Source organism: Tauraco erythrolophus, chromosome 22, assembly GCF_009769465.1.
Source record: "Tauraco erythrolophus isolate bTauEry1 chromosome 22, bTauEry1.pri, whole genome shotgun sequence".
Lineage (NCBI taxonomy): Eukaryota > Metazoa > Chordata > Aves > Musophagiformes > Musophagidae > Tauraco > Tauraco erythrolophus.
Window position 1 is genome coordinate 11,725,654 of NC_141486.1, and position 16,988 is coordinate 11,742,641.

The 16,988-nt window shown below is 57.4% G+C and overlaps 4 protein-coding genes across 7 annotated transcripts; 1 reads left to right on the plus strand and 3 right to left on the minus strand.

Moving 5' to 3' along the window:
- Window positions 1–3: 3 nt before the first annotated feature.
- On the minus strand, window positions 4–4,265 carry ARPC5L (actin related protein 2/3 complex subunit 5 like). 3 transcript variants are annotated; one of them, XM_086625402.1, is made up of 4 exons: window positions 4,130–4,265; window positions 3,820–3,878; window positions 3,039–3,215; window positions 4–614 (listed from the first exon to the last, which is right to left on the minus strand). In XM_086625402.1, exons 1-4 carry the CDS (start codon window positions 4,263–4,265, stop codon window positions 552–554), a joined length of 435 nt encoding a protein of 144 aa, XP_086481528.1. In that variant the 3' UTR covers window positions 4–551. The 3 variants fall into 3 exon arrangements, with proteins under 3 accessions (XP_086481528.1, XP_086481527.1, XP_086481526.1); XM_086625401.1 differs by having other exon boundaries at window positions 3,799–3,871; window positions 4,123–4,265; XM_086625400.1 differs by having other exon boundaries at window positions 3,799–3,880; window positions 4,123–4,265.
- A 255-nt stretch (window positions 4,266–4,520) lies between these two features.
- PPP6C (protein phosphatase 6 catalytic subunit) lies at window positions 4,521–8,639 on the minus strand. 2 transcript variants are annotated; one of them, XM_086625414.1, is made up of 7 exons: window positions 8,542–8,639; window positions 8,372–8,467; window positions 7,983–8,048; window positions 7,406–7,547; window positions 6,301–6,380; window positions 5,946–6,155; window positions 4,521–5,161 (listed from the first exon to the last, which is right to left on the minus strand). In XM_086625414.1, exons 1-7 carry the CDS (start codon window positions 8,614–8,616, stop codon window positions 4,913–4,915), a joined length of 918 nt encoding a protein of 305 aa, XP_086481540.1. In that variant the 5' UTR covers window positions 8,617–8,639; the 3' UTR covers window positions 4,521–4,912. The 2 variants fall into 2 exon arrangements, with proteins under 2 accessions (XP_086481540.1, XP_086481542.1); XM_086625416.1 differs by lacking the exon at window positions 7,983–8,048.
- A 124-nt stretch (window positions 8,640–8,763) lies between these two features.
- RABEPK (Rab9 effector protein with kelch motifs) lies at window positions 8,764–11,711 on the plus strand. The gene is made up of 7 exons (XM_086625152.1): window positions 8,764–8,822; window positions 8,905–9,053; window positions 9,212–9,364; window positions 9,476–9,637; window positions 10,173–10,322; window positions 10,502–10,651; window positions 10,903–11,711. Exons 1-7 carry the CDS (start codon window positions 8,764–8,766, stop codon window positions 11,169–11,171), a joined length of 1,092 nt encoding a protein of 363 aa, XP_086481278.1. The 3' UTR covers window positions 11,172–11,711.
- Window positions 11,712–12,450: 739 nt separating this feature from the next.
- Window positions 12,451–16,422, minus strand: HSPA5 (heat shock protein family A (Hsp70) member 5). Its single transcript, XM_086624980.1, has 8 exons — window positions 16,293–16,422; window positions 15,845–16,076; window positions 15,427–15,564; window positions 15,035–15,147; window positions 14,563–14,953; window positions 14,020–14,257; window positions 13,665–13,832; window positions 12,451–13,295 (listed from the first exon to the last, which is right to left on the minus strand). Exons 1-8 carry the CDS (start codon window positions 16,406–16,408, stop codon window positions 12,736–12,738), a joined length of 1,956 nt encoding a protein of 651 aa, XP_086481106.1. The 5' UTR covers window positions 16,409–16,422; the 3' UTR covers window positions 12,451–12,735.
- Window positions 16,423–16,988: the final 566 nt, after the last annotated feature.

The following is a 16,988-nucleotide window of genomic DNA, read 5'->3' on the forward strand; positions in this document are numbered from 1 at the left end:
GCATCCATGCAAAGGTGGACACTTAGCTTGGAACTGCTGTGTTGCTGGCCTGCTTTTGAATAAGTGTCAGACTTACGATTCAGCAAAAAATGAATGAACTCATGTGATCCAAGAACTTTATTGATGCAGCAGGCACTTTACAATGAAACCACCCCCATAGTCCAGCTAGTCCTTCATCCATACGTACAAAACCGTCGTTCCAAGAAACACTTCTGCCCGTAAGCTGTCAGGATCGTGCATCTGCCAAAGACACAGCTGCCTCTTATGCAAGCAGAAAATACCTGCTGGCTTTCACTAACGGGAGGCAGGAGTGTGCCTTCTCTCTGCCTTTTGAAGAAGGGAGCAGGAGATTGTCTTGGCTCCTGTATTTGACAGAATAAGCAGGAATACCTTTACTCTTCCCTCACCTTTAAGGTTAAAAGCATTCCAAGAGGAGGTTTCCACAGTATTTCAGTAGATTGCAATCTCTAATAAAGATGGACCAGTGTCGTTCCAGCTAATTCCTTCCAAGTCCAAAACTGATCGTCGTCTTGGTGCAAGTTAATAGTCTTTTAAACAGTCTTTCTTGCTGTAAGAACTCGTACTATGGAACCTAGTCCACCTACTGCTAACGCCTGCGAGGATGGGAAAAGGAGAGAAGTTAAGAGCCACTGCGTTGCACACAAAAGGCATCTTAAAAGAACAAACAGTTATGTGTTGAATAACAGAGGAGTATATGGCTCGTCTCCAAAAACTTACTTTTCACACATCGGCAGCTTGGACTGTTCCACCTTGTTCTACCCCTTTTGTGCTCTCAAGTCTTTCAGACAGTTAACTGGGGAAAATCTATTTGTTTCCTCTAGCACGTGCAGACATCAAAGGCATTTCAAGTCGTTCTATTTAGGTACTAAACTGTTAACCAGAGTGTCAGGTGTCCACGATGAGCACGCCAGGACAGGCAGCAGCGTTCTCGGCGCAGAGCGCTCGCACGGGCCGTCTGTTCACACGACCCCAGAGCACAGCCCAGCTCTTTACGCTGGCTGCTGCCAGCAGAGCAGGAAATGCAGCTCCTGGGCTGTTCCACCTCTTGGTGTCTCTACAGGTGCCTTTCCCCTGCTGACACCTTTGCCTTCCTGCAGTGACAAGTTCTACAGTCACACGCTGACTCCTCTTTGCAGCCCGTGCCCTGAATGATTTAGGGCGACAGTTAAAAAGCTAATGGGGGAGCTCAGACCCGAACTCAGATCCTTGCTTGTTCCCGTCTTGGGAAGTTTGTGCCTCATCCCCTCTGCAAATACAGACAAGAGTGATCTTTGGCTCAAATTCTTGCAGTACATTTGTAGGAATACTCTATAAATGTACTCCATCACGTAAGAACCAAGGGACTGAAGGGCAGACAAAACCAAATACAATAACTTAGCAACCCATGTACAGCTAAATCTGAAGGGAAAACTACATTATCCAAAATCTAACGAACCATTTTTTGGATCTAGAGAAGCACGCCCACCTTGCGTGTCATTGACGATGCAGAACGTCTCACCTCCCATATCCCTGCATGGGAAAGGAGGAAGGACTCGTTCCAGTTTCATTTGCATCCCTCAACCCAGATAACACAGCCTTCTAAAGGCTAGAGGAAGACGATTATCAAAAAATAAGTATTAAAGCTGATTGCTTAAAATGAGGCCTGTTTACTCTGCAGACACAGTTCAGATACAGCCCAGTGGGTATGGCGGTGTTTGACACGAGAACAGTCATCACCAGTATGAGACACCTCGCTGCCACTGGGAAGCAGATGAAGGCCAAGCGTCCACTGGGAGCAGAACCCGCGCGCGCTGTACGCAGGCAAACGTTCCCGAGTTGCCAAACCTGATACCCGCGGGGGCGACGGCCAGGCCTTCTCCAGAGGACAGACTGGTGCTGCTACTGAGCAGCTGACTGAGCAAGCCACGGGTCTGACCGGTAGTGCCAAAAAGCAGAACACAAGCAGGGCTGTAAACCCTGCCCAGCCTCCTGCAGACCTGCCTCGTGCCTTTCAAAACAAAGAGGACAAGATGCTTTACGTGTGCCTGCATGCCCTGAGCACTGGTCACCTTTCCAGTTGGGGTGGTGGTGTCATGTAACACCGGGAGCACCCACGGACACCTGACAACAGCCTCCAGAGGAAACAACAACAGAAAGAAAAAATAAATAAATAAATCAAGCAGAAGCAGGTTCTTTGCTGTCCTGGGAAATTCCCTCCTCCTCCCCTGCCATGGTTCTGCCAAGCCAGTGACAGCTGCCAATAGCCAGAGTCACCCCAGGCAGGTTCTGCCTTTAGGTGTCGCAGGATGAAGCCGTATGTTGTGACAACGACCCCGGCGCGGCTGCAGTGCCCGTGGTACAGGGAGCTGCAGCATTCCCAGGGATCACTGCTCCAGGAGGAGCCCTGACAGCCAGCGCTACAGCTAAAGCCCCTGCAGTTGGGGAAGATGAAGTCATTTCCTTCGGCCTCCTGCCTGGGGCAGTGGCACTGAGCAGAAGCAGCTGCTGCATGTGCCTCACCGCATCACGGAGAGGGAGCAGTCAGCTGAGGAACGGGCCTGCCCTCCCTGTCCCGCAACGGTCGTTTCACAGCATCGTGAGGGGACCACTCCGATCCCAGTGGAATCCTTCTGGAGACCTCAAAAGCCTCCCCGGCACAAACAGAACAGGTCTGCTGTTACTAAACTGGGATGTGTACGTGCCAACGGCACGCAGCTGATGACAACGCCAGACCTGGGCCAGCCTGAGCACCCCCTCGGCTGAACACTCAGCTACCAAGGAACGCTGCCAGCTGCACCACTCCCAGCCCTGCCTCCTTGGTGGGGCCGCTGCAGTCACTGGAGGCAGAAGGTGGCACGATGCTTCCTCCAGCAGATACTGCCACGAGTCTCACCTCTGCCCCTGGGGACCTACAGGCAAAGCCCTACTGAGTCCAAAGAGACCAAGGATAAAAGGAAATGTCTGTTACTGTCCTTCTCGGGGAAGCACCGACGGGCCCTGCGGAGCGTGGCTGAGCCAAGGGAGCACCCAACACGTACCTTTTCGTGCCACTGAAGTAATATTGCACTGCTGTTTTCCGTTGGCTTTTCAAATCCTTTATAAATGTACTTCATTAACAAGTCAACACCATTTCTATCTAAGGAATTCACCGCTTGTTCTATCTCGCTGCTTTTAAAAGACATGAGAACTTTCAGCATGGTGCCCTGGGCCTGCTCCTGCGAAGACACGGAAAGGAGAGTAACGTGAGAACCAGCAAAGCTGGAGTCGATCCCAACTCGTGTCCAACAGCGGGTGCACAGAGGACCGCTGGCTGCACGAGGGGCTTACTGCCCTAACCCGGCAGGTGAACGTTTTTCACTTCAGGTTTCAGGAGTGAGGAGGAGGAGGGGTGAATGTAGAATCACAGGATGGTTTGGGTTGGAAGGGACCTCAAAGATCATCCAGTTCCAACCCCCCTGCCATGGGCAGGGACACCCTCCTCTACACCAGGTTGCTCAAAGCCTCATCCAACCTGGCCTTGAACACTTCCAGGGATGGGGCAGCCACAGCTTCTCTGGGCAACCTGTGCCAGTGCCTCACCACCCTCTGAGGGAATTTTTTTTTTCTTATATCTAACCTAAATCTCCCCTCTTTCAGTTTAAATCCATCGCCCCTTGTCCCATCGACGGATCGCAAAGGGACCACCTGTGCGGAAAACACGGCATGTTGCTCATCTCATCTCCGGGGTGCCGCCGCCTCACTCCAGATCCCCCCGCGCCCCGCAGCCCCCCGGTACCCCGCACCCCGGTACCCCGGTACCTTGGCCGCGCGGCTCCTCGCCTGGCCCGGAGCGCTGCGCAGCGCCGCGTGGAAGGCGCGCAGCGCATCCCCTGTGCGCGCAGTTAAGGACTCGCCCGTCTCCGGCAGCAGCCGCGGGACCGCGCACCACTCCGCGGGACCGCGCAGCGCTCCGCGTAGCGCAAACGGGTGACGAATTAACGCCTTGACACCATCACCGCCGCTCTCGGGGCCCCGCACCGGCGCGGCGGGGAGGAGCGCAGCGGCGCGGGGATGGGCTACAACCGAGGGCGAGCGCCGCACCGGGGCCGCGCTCGGGGGGCCCCCCCCGGCCCCAAAGGATATTGCCTCAGCAGCGCGTCCACCTCGGGGCCGGCGTCCGGTTCGGCCGCCGCCGCCGCCTCTTCGGGCTCCTCCACGAACCGGTTCTCGTCGTACTGGTCGATGTCGAGGCGGCGGAAGCGGGAGGAGAGCGTGCTCCGCGCCATGCCGCCGGTACCGGGCACCGGAACCGAAATCAGCGCGCCCCGCCCCCGTGGGAACCGGAACACAAGCCCCCGGCGCGCTCCCGACTGCGCGCGCTCCCCGCAGGGGAGCGCGCGCAGCCGGGAGCGCGCCGGGGGCTTGCGCGCGCGCCTCTCCCCCCAAAAAAACCCCAACAATGATTATTTTTTTTTTTTTTAATGTACAAATTGCGATCGCGGAGAAAGGAGCGGGAGGTTTGGGGGGGGGGGGGGGGGAAGGGAACGGCCCTTCGGCCATTTTCTTTCCATCGCGGCGCTCACGGGCAGTCGCTTTGCTGCTGAAATTCCTTAAAACTTCCCCGAGCAGACAAACTCCCACTGGGAAGCGGGGTTGTTGCGGGTAAAACGTTCCAGGAGTGAGGAAGAGCTACGTGCAGTAGTATAAATTTCAGGGATGTGTTATTACAAATAGTCTGAAATTGATCCGGGGTAGGGAGGGGGGGAAAAAAAAAAGAAGGAACTTGCTACAGACACCATAATACACAATAAATTTCGATAATTTAAAAATAAAAAAAGGCAAGAGGCAGCGTTTCAGCAGCAAAGTGCTCAATAAAAAGTGTGTTCTAAAGGGATGGGACGAGGGAGGAGGGAGGCAGCGGTGGGGAGAGGTCTCAGAGGAAATACGGCGTGGTTGTTCTGGGAGGAATGACACGTTCTGAGTCCGGCACGGCGCGGAACAGCTTTGGTTCTCTCGTATTTACGTCTTTAAAGACCATGATGGAGGCGATGTTTCCGCAGCGGTAGCAGTAGTTTGGAGCAGACCACACCGTCACCAGTTTCTCATCAAACATGAATTTGTAGCCCTCGTGGACGAGCTGGTGTGCTCTGCAGATGAGCTTTAAGTTGTTGATGTGAACAAACTGCAAAGGAAGAGCGAAGGTCAGTTCTCCCCGTGCAGCCGCGTGCCCCTGCCCACACCACAGCCCTGGCACGCGCACACCGCGGAGAGGCGAAGGAGAATCTCTTCACCCATCACGCTGAAAAAAACTACTCAGTTTTGAGACCTGAACCGTAAGGAACAGCTGTGAAATACGGGTGGCAGCGGCGATGCCCAGTCTGTGCCATCCGCAGGGCTCAAACCTTCCTGAACATGCTGCGAAAAGGGCACAGCGACGGCACGTGGCACGGCTCTGGCACCTGGACCGCAGCAAGCTGAGCAGCCTGGGCAGGTCAGTGCACGTCAGCCCCACGAAGTCTGCTCGCCGTTTTCCAGTGCAACAAGAATTGTTAGGAAAAATGGTTACAATATTTTTTTTCCCCTAAATCCTTAGAAAAATATTCTATGCAAACCCTAGTGATGCTGGTTAGTCTCACCGAACCCTAGTGATGCTAGTTAGTCTCACCAAACCCTGGTGATGCTAGTTAGTCTCACTGCTTTATGCTTTTTAAAAACAAGATGACTGTATCTCCTCTGGCAGCTGTATTTAGGCTTTTAAGTTCCAACAGCTCATTTTTTCAACTTGGCTTGGGCAAACCTTCGCCACCACCACCACGACTTGCTCGCAGCGGTCTGTTAGAGGGGCAGCTCGCCATCTCACAGTGCCCTCATCCCTTCGTCCCCAGCGTAGACACCAAATCCAGCTGAACGCTTCCGTTCATCTCACAGCTGCAACTCCTTCACGTTGCACACAACGGCGTCATTACCTCGTTCGTCACCTTGGCACCGAAGAGCCAGCCTGCTCCTCGCGGGCTGATCGCCCACGTGTCGACGTCCTCCGGGTCGGACCAAACGAGGTCGCAGAAGGCGCCTTTGTGAGGAATTTCTTGATTACGTTCGATGGTTCGAATCTGATCGAGTGTCTTGATGTCTGGGGAGAGGCCGCCGTGCACACAGAGAATCTGCTCGTCTATTAACTGCAGACAAAAGAGACAAAATGCAAAATACTCCATGTTCAATCCAGCCCGGAACGCTGCCAGCGTGACCCTTATGGGTCACTAATTCCCACAGCCACGTTGGGACAGTCAACCTGCATTTCTGTACCGCGGCGTTCGCACTTACAGCTGCTATGGTGAGCATGTCGAAGACTTTGGTGCAGTATCTCCAGGCGTTGGCGTTCCCGTACTTGGTTTGGCACTCGTCTGTCAAACAGAGAATTCGGTTCTCAACGGGTGGGAAGCGTCTGGGCAGTGAGGTCGGAAGGCAGACACCCACAGCAGGACTTGCACAGCCAGACGGGTAACAAAACCCTGCCAGGAGCACCGGCCGGCAGCGGGAAGGGCCCGCGGTGCCTCGTGGTCTCCACTTGCCGCGACACGCCGGGCAGCGCGGAGTGAGCAGGGCTCGTGTAACGCGGCTGGGGGTGCTGCTCCCACAGCTGCCCGGCTGGAAACGACCCTGGCCCCAGCGAGTGCTTCAACTGGCAAATTTTACCCCAGAGAATCGAGCAGAAAGTGCCAGCTGGCCGGGGCAGCGGAAGATTCTCACCGCAGGTGGGAGCCACGGCGGCTTTGTTAAAGCTGCGTGAACGCGGCAAAGCGCCCGCCGGGCAGGCGTTTCGTGAGCGACCGCGAGCACTCGTACGTGCTTGTGGTGACACACCATCCAAAAGAGAGCACAGTGTAGACATTATCCTCTACAGCAGGTGCGAGACACTTCCCAGGATTTCCTTGGATTTTATCAGAGCCTCGCAACACAACAACAGAATTTCCCAGCACTTGAACTCTCTCAGTTTTCCAACAGTTCTGCTGCTCATTTCTTGCCAGTGGCACTTTCCCAGTGCCCCCTGTTGGCAGTAAACACCTTCCACAGCAGACACTGAGTTTTGGTTATACCCAAACTTCAGGGGAATCGCAGTAACACGGTGACTTCACCCAGAGCCTTCCAGCACGAGACACCGAAGCACGTTCTGTGCCAACACACGCTCTACGGTTGAACGTGGCGCCACAGCATCGAGCAGAAACCCCAGCTGCTGGAGGAGATCTGGCCTAAAACACGTTTTACTTCAGGAACACAATGACCACAGTAACAACTGGTGGTATCTGAGCTCCCCCGGGCCCAACCCCTGCCGAGGGCACTGCTGCACCCATCCAGGTTTCCAAGGGAGGGATGCCACCCTGGTTCGTGACCCGGCAGCCCGTCGGGGATCGCCTGGAGAAGGACTCACCGTAAAAGCCGTACACCTGCGTTATCTGCCTGCTCTCGTGGTTGCCCCGCAGCAGCGTGATGCGGTCGGGCCACTTTGCTTTGAGCGCCAGGAGGAAAGTGAAAGTCTCCAGACTGTAGTAACCCCTGTCCACGAAGTCGCCCTGCGGGCGGAAAAAGTGTTGGCAAACGCAGAGGCAGTCGGACAGAGACGGGCAAAGCGGCACAAAAATCTGTTCCGGACTTCTCGCAGGGCACAAAGAGAAGCCGGATCCGCTCGGATCTATGGGACACGCTCTCCGGCCGCTCGGCGTTCCAGCTCTGACCCGGCACTGTGCCCACCCGGAGCTGCCCTGCCACACCACCCTGGTGCCGCCCGCTGGCACCGCTCCGCTCCAGGGGCAGCACCCCTCCTCCTGCATCACTTTACACCACGCAGCTCTTCCTTTACCCCACAGAATAAACCCGGGCGCAGCAGCCAGACAGCAGAACTGGGCACAGCGCTGGCAGCACGGCTGCAAACCCAGCGAGCGTGTCGGGATCTGAACTTTGACCCCGTTTCTCAAACCCCCGCTGGCACCGGTGCCGCCCGGCCGTACCATGAAGATGTAGTTGGTGTCGGGGACCTGCCCGCCGGTGCGGAACAGCTCACACAGGTCGTAGAACTGCGGAGAAACGATGCGTGAGGGCTGCGCCCGCCGGCGGGCACCCGCACCGGGGGCCGCACTGCGCAGTGCCGGGCGCTGGGCATAGCACCGGCATGGCACCAGGCGCAGCACCGGGTGCTGGGCACGGCACCGTGCATGGCACCAGTGGGCACCGGCACAGCACCAGGCACTTCGCACGGCACCGGCGAGCACCAGCATGGCACCGGCATGGCACCAGGCGCTGGGCACGGCACCAGCGGGCACCGGCACAGCACCGGGCGCTGGGCACAGCACCGGGCACGGCACCGGCAGGCCCCGGGCCCCACAGGCGGTGCCGTTACCTGCCCGTGGATGTCCCCGCAGACGGTGACGGGCGTGGACACGGGCTGCACGTTGGACTCCTCCAGCAGCAGGTCGCACACGTAGTCGCAGAGGCGCTGCGGGGGAACAGCGGGTCAGCGCCGGCCGCGGGCCGCCCCGGCCCCCGCCCGGCCCCGCGCCGCGGCCGCACCTTGAGGTCGTTCTCGGGCAGGTACTTGCAGAGCCGCGCGATCTCCACGTACTTGTCCAGGTCCAGCGGCGCCATCTTGCGCAGCGGCGGCGGGTCGGAAGCGGAGCCCGGCACTTCCGGGCAGAGGCGCGCGCCGGTGACGCCAGCGGAAGGCCGGGCGCTTCCGGCGGGCGCGGGCCGGGAGGCGGCAGCCGCTTCCGGCTACGGCCGCGGTCCCGCGCGATGGCGCCGCGGGCGCTGCCGCTGCTGCAGCCGGGGCGCCGCCCGCAGCCGGGCAAGTGGTGAGCGGCGCGGGGGGCCCCTCGGCCCGGCCCGGCCCTGCCGCCGCCGCCACGGCTGACCGCTGCCCCGCGCTTCCCGCAGGTACCGGCTGTCGCCGCGCGGGGACCGGCCCCGCGGGCGCGTGGGCCACGGCTGCCTCTTCCTGCCGGGCGGCGGGGCCGGCCGCGTCCTGCTGCTGGGCGGCGCCGACCCCGCCGGCGCCTTCGCGGACGCGCACTTTGTGGAGCTGGGTGAGGGCCGAGGGGCTCGGGGCCGCCGGGCCGGACGGACGGGGGGGGGGGTCGGGGCCGCCGGGCCGGGCCGGACGGGGGTTCTCGGGGCCGCCGGGCCGGGCCGTACGGGGATTCTCGGGGCCGCCGGGCCGCTGCCGAGCGCTCTCCGCCCGCAGACGCGCCCCGCTGGGCCGCGGCCGGCTGGAGCGGGCTGCGGCCGCGCTACGAACACGCCACGTTCCTGCCCGCCGCCGCCCCCCCGCGCCTCTGGGTGTTCGGCGGCGCCCACCCCGCGGGGAACCGGAGCTGCGTCCAGGTGCTGGACCCGGGTGAGTTCCCGTGTGCCGCGGGGTCCCGCGTGGCGGCCGTTACTCGGGGGGGGCGGGGGGGGCGGTCGCTGTTCCTGCACTCATTACTTCGCTAATCAACGTCCTCATTAGAAGTCGGAACCTGGGAGAGCCCGGAAGTCAGCGGCGCTCAGCCACTGCCTCGGACGTTCCACACCTCCTCGGCGGCGATCGGCGACCGGCTGTATGTGTTCGGAGGGGGAGACAAAGGAGCGGAACCAGTTCGGGACCAGCAGCTCCACGTGTTCGACACAGGTACCCCGGGCGTGCCAGGCACTCGGAGCCAGGCAGTGGGATTCGTCCCGTAGAACGAGGGGCTGCAGCTCTGGTCCAGTCCAGGCCCTGCCATGGCCACAGGTGGCACTGGATGAGCAGGTGGTTCTCGCTGGCGCCGCGCGCTCATCTGGCTGTGGTTGGTGGGGATTCGGGCCCATATGGCACGTGGAGCTCTGGGATGAGAGCACCAGGGGGATGGGGTGGTGTGTCGCACTTGCCCACCTTTCCATGGTGGCATTGACCCGTGCTGCTCGCCTGCTGTGGGAGTCGTCCCGTTCGTTCTTACGGCCCCGCGTGCCCCGGGAAGGGGTTTCTGTCCGGTTTGAATGAGTCCTTTCTGCCTTGGGGTGACCCAGACAGTGCACAGCCCCCTCAGAGGGCTCGCCTGCGCGGCGTTAACTCTTCTCTGACCGCGCTGGAGGTGCCGCCTTGGAGAGCCTCAGCAAAGCTCTGGGGTCGCTGGCATAAAGCTTCCAGAGTTTTCTTCCTAATGCCCCTGTACTCCCGTTTTTAGCCACCTTGACCTGGTCTCAGCCAGATACCCACGGTGATCCCCCTTCTCCTCGGCATGGCCACGTGGTGGTGGCAGTTGGGACCAAGCTCTTCATGCATGGAGGTTTAGCTGGTGATGTTTTTTACAATGATCTGTTCTGCATTGATGTGAGTAAGTACGGATTCAGGTGCCACCGAGCAGTAGCTGTTGTGTGTTCTGACTTGGGGCAACTTTTCTCTAAAGATCAGTTCTCAAGTGCTTAAAATATTCAATATTCATATGGTTTGAAACAATAGGACTGGTGGGTGCTTGATAATGTACAACCACCTACGTGTTCTTTTCTCCAACAGACGACATGAGATGGGTTAAGATACCAGCCACTGGTGACGTCCCAGGAGGACGGGCATCCCACTCGGCAGCTGTGTTTAAGGACCACTTGTACATCTTTGGTGGAATAGGCCCGGATGGGGCACTGGATACCACCTACAAGTATCGCATAGGTAGGGAGACCTCTCTCAGCTGCGTAGCGGTAAATGCCACTCTTTTGCAAAATACATTTCCTGCTCCGTTCCCGGGCTTCACCCTCCCAGTCTCAGTGTCATTGCACTGGAGTTACACCAGTATAAGACTAACCCCTGACATGCTCTGTAATGTTAAAAACTGGTCTAGCTAACGATGTCACTGCCCCAGCGTGCTTTCTAAGCCTGTAAAGCTGCATTTGCAGGTACAAATGAGAATCTTTGCACTGCAGAGCAGCAGCAGTGGACGCACCTACAGTTTGAATCCCCTCTGCCTACTGGGAGGCTGGACCACGCCATGTGTGTTGTCCCTTGGCGGGCTAGCGAGAGCGGGGACGCGGGAGCTGCCACCCAGGAAGAGTCGCCTGCGTCGGCAGGGGACAGAGCTGCCCCCCTCCTGCAGAGCCCGGGTGACAGAGTCGTGCACCTGCTGTTGGTGTTCGGCGGGATGGATGCCCAGGGGGAGGTGTACAGGGACTGCATCGTCAGCCGGATCGAGTAGCAGAGCCTGATCAGCTCCTGCGCAGCTTTTGTAATTCCGGCACGTTCATTCTTCTCTCCAATAAATTCTTACCCTCAGGCGGGTGGCACTGTGCCCGCACCCCCCTGAGGTACAGGTCCCTCTCTGTGCCGTCCTGCTGGCAGTAGGTGCAGCGTTCCCTGCAGCAGAAGGGCTCAGCCACGGTCACTGGAGCACAAGCTGCTGGAATGCCAGAGCCTGGAATGGCTCACGCCATGTCTGGACAGCTTTCCAGGGAAGAACCTCACATACAGTTGGCTGCAGAAACACTTCTACCTGCAGAGACACTGTGCTGTCTGGAAACAAAGGTTTTTGGGGATGATTTGAGTTTTGCTTTCACTGTTTTGAAAATGAGCAAATGAAAACCAGGAAAGAAAAAAAACACCCCCCACACCAGGGAAAATGTGACGTGCCAACTGGTTTTAAGGAGATATTGCAGCAGGCACAACAAAAACTCCTTTTGTATTTGGTTTAATTTGTCTAATCCCATGGATGGAGTAAAGATCACAGTTAAATAAAAAACCCAAGTTCTAATTAGGCCTTTTTTTTTTTTTAAGAACATTTAGTAGACTAGTTCTCAGTATCCAGAAAACTGGGCAGTTCTCAGCTTCTGCAGTTTTAATGCAGCAGGAAGTTGTGTTTGTGGTTAAGCTGGTCTCTCCTCCCTCACCTGCTTTGCATTGAAGTTTGCATCCGAGCTCTGCTCCAGCTCCGAGCGCTAGCCACCGCTCCAGGGGAGCTGCACAAGGAGACCAGTGGATCTGTGGCATTGTAGAACCTGGCACAGTTGAAGTACCCAGGAACACCTCAGGAAGATGTCTTGCTTTACCAGGAGGCACCAAGGGTGACATGCCAGAGCTCTGGAGCTGCTCACAGCACCTGTTGCCCACCCCCAGAATAGACTGCCTGGGCACAGCAACAGCAGAGGGTACAGCTGGCGCTCAGCACCAGAGGAGCTGAGCTCGGGTTCCCTCAGGAGACCTGCCCAGTGCTCAGCAAGGCTTGCAGGCACCGAGCAGCAGCCCGAAAGCACAGAGAAACTCGAGCAGGAGCTGCAGAGAGTTGCCAGTCAGCATGACCCCAGGGCACAGCTGCTGCCATTCACAGGGTCCCAGAACAGCTCATGGTGAGGGGCAAGCCACCAGCTCACCATTTGGGCACAACCCAGCTCCTGGTTAGAACCAGCTGCTGTAAGGAGGCGAGGGATAACAGCTAGAGCAGAGTCCAGTGTAAATAACAAATTTATTGTGGTCACTTCAGGTAGAAAAGCTCTACACCAAGTTCACATGACCAACGTGTTAAATAGAACTTCCACTGCTGCTGCTCCTACACCCGGTTTGCATTTACACCCCCTGCTCCCCCTCCCCTCCCCGACATTGAGCAACTGCTAACGAAAAGCAGAATACAGCCACGTTGGGCTAGCGTTTCCAGCTCCACTCGTGAGTGAAGATTCAGAGTTACATTCCAAATTCAGAGTTCAATATTTTAAACAAGTGTTCCTGAGTCCAATATATACACACACACGACACGGGAGAGGGGCCAGGATCTACAACTCGTCCTTCTCTGCTGCCTCCTCCTCGCCAGGGGGGGGCCCTGCACTTCCGTAGAGCTTGCTGACGATCGGCTGAACCACTTCCTCCAGCTCCTTCTTTTTGGCCTTGAAGTCTTCAATGTCGGCATCTTGATGGCTTTCGAGCCACTCAATCTTGTCCTCCACCGCTTTCTCAATTGTTTCTTTGTCTTCAGACGACAGCTTCCCTCCCAGCTTCTCCTTGTCCCCGATCTGATTCTTCAGAGAGTAGGCATAGCTTTCCAGCTCGTTCCGGGAATCGATGCGTTCCTTGAGCTTCTTGTCTTCCTCCGCAAACTTCTCGGCATCATTAACCATCCTCTCGATCTCCTCCGGCGTCAGCCGGTTCTGGTCGTTCGTAATGGTGATCTTGTTTTTGTTCCCAGTGCCCTTGTCCTCGGCGGTGACACGCAGGATTCCGTTCACATCGATTTCGAAGGTTACCTCAATCTGGGGGACACCGCGAGGGGCAGGAGGGATTCCGGTGAGATCAAACGTTCCCAGGAGATGGTTGTCCTTGGTGAGGGGACGCTCACCTAGAAGACAATTAGATTTGGTTTCTTTCTTTTCAAGCTGTGTTTGTATTTTACAAAGGTAAGGTTTTCAATTCCAACCCAACGTCTGTCCACCCTCCTCCTACGGTACCACCTCTCACTCTGAAGAGCTCTTTACAATAAAACCATAGGACAAAAAAAAAAAACACTATTTGAAAAACATTTAGTAACAGCTTTTGATGTAGTTCAAGCAGCCTGATCAGAGCTGGCGCTGTCAGCAGTCTCCTCCTTGTAAGGAGAGACCTGCAAGCATCTAGAACAATCCACAGCCTGGTGACATGGCAGTAGCAGGTATGGAAGTCCCATGCACAGACTCCAGCTGTCACACAGGCCACCACAGGTGACACTTACCTTCATAGACCTTGATTGTCACAGTTGGCTGATTGTCAGAAGCCGTGGAGAAGATCTGCGACTTCTTTGTGGGAACAACAGTGTTCCTTGGGATCAGCTTAGTCATCACGCCTCCGACGGTCTCAATGCCGAGTGTCAGAGGACAGACGTCAAGCAACACCAAGTCACCTGTAACAGGTCAAGGGTGAGACAATGACATGACTGGAAAGAAACACGACATCTCATCCCTGCAGACTGGGTCCTGAGGTCTCAGGTGCAAAACTCCTGAAGGAAAAGAGCCAAGTTCTGCACCCGCTTGTCAATAACCAATATCCACTATTCAGTCAACACTCAGTGACAGCAAAGGTGTCATCACCTGTATCCTGGTCCCCAGAGAGAACGCCAGCCTGGACAGCCGCACCGTAGGCTACAGCCTCATCTGGATTAATGCCACGGGAAGGCTCTTTCCCGTTGAAGAACTCTTTAACTAGCTGCTGTATTTTGGGGATGCGAGTAGAGCCACCAACAAGAACAATCTCATCAATATCGGACTTCTTTAGGTCAGAATCCTCCAGAACTTTCTGAACAGGCTTCATAGTGGAACGGAACAGGTCCTAGAAAACAAACACAAACCACAGGACTTTAAGACTGTATTCCCAGATGCCTCGTCTCCCAGTTACGCAGCCTTAGGCTACAAAGGACAACCACTACAGAGGAGGAACATCAACTGGCTCATGACCAGCCATGGCAAGACCTCAGCCGTCATGAACATCCACACAGCCCCAGCTACCTCCACAAAGAGCAGCTGCCTGCTTTTTAGTGCAGGCAGGAAGTTATTTATACCCCAAATATGAAATGCTGCACGTTCACAAGTCTGCAATCTAGAGCTGAGGCAAAAGCTTTACCTGTCTAAACTTACCATGTTCAGTTCCTCAAACTTGGCTCGAGTAAGCGTCTCTGAGAAATCCTCTCCTTCAAAGAAGGATTCTATTTCAATTCTAGCCTGGTGCTGAGATGACAGTGCTCGCTTTGCTTTCTCCACTTCCCGTCTTAACTTCTGCACAGCTCTGTTATCCTTCCTGACGTCTTTCCCAGTTTTCTTCTTGTAGAGTTTGATGAAGTGTTCCATGACACGTTGGTCAAAGTCTTCCCCACCCAGGTGAGTGTCACCATTAGTAGCCACAACTTCAAAGACTCCATTGTCAATTGTGAGGAGGGACACATCGAAAGTTCCACCACCCAAGTCAAACACAAGGATGTTCTTCTCGCCCTCTCTCTTGTCCAAGCCGTAAGCAATGGCAGCAGCTGTCCTGTACACGAAACAGCCCACTCAGAAAGCTGGCACTCCCACCCCCATCTCCCCAGCAGGCAGGACAGGTCAGGCTACTTACGGCTCATTAATAATTCTCATCACATTCAACCCAGCAATAGTACCAGCATCTTTTGTGGCCTGCCGCTGAGCGTCGTTGAAGTAGGCTGGCACAGTAACAACAGCGTGAGTAACCTGAATAAGGAGGAAGAGATGTAACTGTTACAGAAACAGAAGAAAAGCACAGAGCTTGTCAATAACCCCATGGTATTGCTGGTAACGAGTAGCCCATTGTTCTTCAAAGAGAAGTAAAAACCCACCAGCAGCTGAGCCCGTTCAACTGGGCTGCCCAAGGGGCCAGCAGCACTGAACAGAGTTTAGCACTGCAGGGTTAGTCCACAGTTTCAGCCCATCAACCTCTAGTTTAGCAAAGCTGCTGCTTTAGGTTTTTCTTAGCAGCACTCATGAACTTACTTTCTTCCCCAAGTAAGCCTCCGCAGTTTCCTTCATCTTTGTCAAGACCATGGCAGAAATTTCTTCAGGAGCAAAGGTTTTTGTCTGCCCACCTCCAACATCGACCTGAATGTGGGGCTTGGCTTTCTTTTCAATAACCTGAAAACGACAACATATACTGTCCTGTTCAGCGATTCCCAGATTATTCCTACTTGTCCAAGGGCTTCTTTCTCTGAACATTAAGCACAGCCCCTGTGTAACAAGCACGGTTTGACTGCTAGCAACAGAAGGAGCTGTTGTCTAGAGGCTCCGGCCACATCCCCGCACGCCAACCCCCTCTGGAGGGCCAGGGAACCGCAGGGCTGCTCAGAACAGCACCGTGACTCAGGGGCCTCTCCTCCCCACGCACGCAGGTCCCCTCCCCACGCTCGGGGCGCACCTTGAACGGCAGGTACTTGATGTCCTGCTGCACGGAAGGGTCGTTCCAGGTGCGGCCGATGAGCCGCTTGGCATCAAACACGGTGTTCTCGGGGTTGGACGTGAGCTGGTTCTTGGCGGCGTCCCCGATCAGGCGCTCCCCCTCGGGCGTGAACGCCACGTAGGACGGCGTGATGCGATTGCCCTGGTCGTTGGCGATGATTTCCACCCGGCCGTTCTTGAAAACGCCCACGCTGCGGGGCGGCGGGGCCGTCAGGCGCGCCGGGGCCGCACTGCCCGCTGCCGCTCCTCCCTTCGCCCCCCCGGGGCCCACCACTGCCCGCGGGCACGAACCCAGCCGCCCCCCCGGGACACCCCGCCCCCCCCCCGCGGGCCCAGCCGCCCCCCCGCGCCGGCTCAGCCGCTTCGCGCCCCCCCCCCCCCCCCCCCCCGGCCCGTTCCCCACGCACCAGGAGTAGGTGGTGCCGAGATCGATGCCGACCACCGTGCCCACGTCCTCCTTCTTCTCCTCATCCTCGGCCCGCGCGGCGCCCAGCAGCAGCAGCGCCCACAGGAGGTGCCTCATGCCGACCGCTCGCGCCGCCCTGTGAGAAACCGCCGGGCACAAAATGGAGGCGCCGCCCTCCCCGGCCGGGCCCCGCCAGGCCAGGCCCCGCACGCCGCACCAGGCCCCGCACGCCGCCCTTACCGTCCGCACCGCGCCCGCCGGTCCCCAACTGCCGCTGAGCGGCGCGGCCGCGCCGCCCGCCCTTATATACCTTCCGTTACTCCTTCGTGGAGGCTCGCCATTGGCTGCAGCGCCCTCGCTGGAGCCTCACCATTGGTTGGCTGCTACTAAGCTGGCCTTCCTTGATTGGCGAGAATCAGGCGGTCCCGCTGACATCTCTGGCGCGTCCCCCCTCCCGCAACTCCATTGGTTCGCCCCGCCGGCGTCGCGGACCCATCAACAGAGAAGCGTGAGCCAAGCGGAGGGAGCTCATTGGCTGGGGCGCGCTGTCATGGCGGGAGCAGGGCCGGGGCCGGGGGGCCGTTCTGGAAGTTTCCATGGTTACCGACCCGGGTGGGCAGCGGCGCGCCGCGGCGGGGCCGGCCCCGGCAGCCGCGCACCCGCCGTGTCTCGGCCCGGGCCGCCCGCGGAGGCCCCG

Coding starts and splice junctions, on each gene's coding strand:
- HSPA5 (XM_086624980.1), bottom strand. CDS start 16,408: ATGAGGCACCTCCTGTGGGCGCTGCTGCTGCTGGGCGCCGCGCGGGCC. Junction 14,258..14,562: donor AGTTTGAGGAACTGAACATG/GTAAGTTTAGAC, acceptor TTTGTTTTCTAG/GACCTGTTCCGTTCCACTAT. Junction 13,296..13,664: donor GACAATCAAGGTCTATGAAG/GTAAGTGTCACC, acceptor ATTGTCTTCTAG/GTGAGCGTCCCCTCACCAAG.
- RABEPK (XM_086625152.1), top strand. CDS start 8,764: ATGGCGCCGCGGGCGCTGCCGCTGCTGCAGCCGGGGCGCCGCCCGCAG. Junction 10,323..10,501: donor TCTGTTCTGCATTGATGTGA/GTAAGTACGGAT, acceptor TTTCTCCAACAG/ACGACATGAGATGGGTTAAG. Junction 10,652..10,902: donor CACCTACAAGTATCGCATAG/GTAGGGAGACCT, acceptor TTTGCACTGCAG/AGCAGCAGCAGTGGACGCAC.
- ARPC5L (XM_086625400.1), bottom strand. CDS start 4,265: ATGGCGCGGAGCACGCTCTCCTCCCGCTTCCGCCGCCTCGACATCGAC. Junction 3,216..3,798: donor CGAGGAGCCGCGCGGCCAAG/GTACCGGGGTAC, acceptor GTGTCTTCGCAG/GAGCAGGCCCAGGGCACCAT. Junction 615..3,038: donor TACTTCAGTGGCACGAAAAG/GTACGTGTTGGG, acceptor CCATCCTCGCAG/GCGTTAGCAGTAGGTGGACT.
- PPP6C (XM_086625414.1), bottom strand. CDS start 8,616: ATGGCGCCGCTGGACCTGGACAAGTACGTGGAGATCGCGCGGCTCTGC. Junction 8,468..8,541: donor TGCCCGAGAACGACCTCAAG/GTGCGGCCGCGG, acceptor GTTCCCCCGCAG/CGCCTCTGCGACTACGTGTG. Junction 5,162..5,945: donor GTGCCAAGGTGACGAACGAG/GTAATGACGCCG, acceptor CTTCCTTTGCAG/TTTGTTCACATCAACAACTT.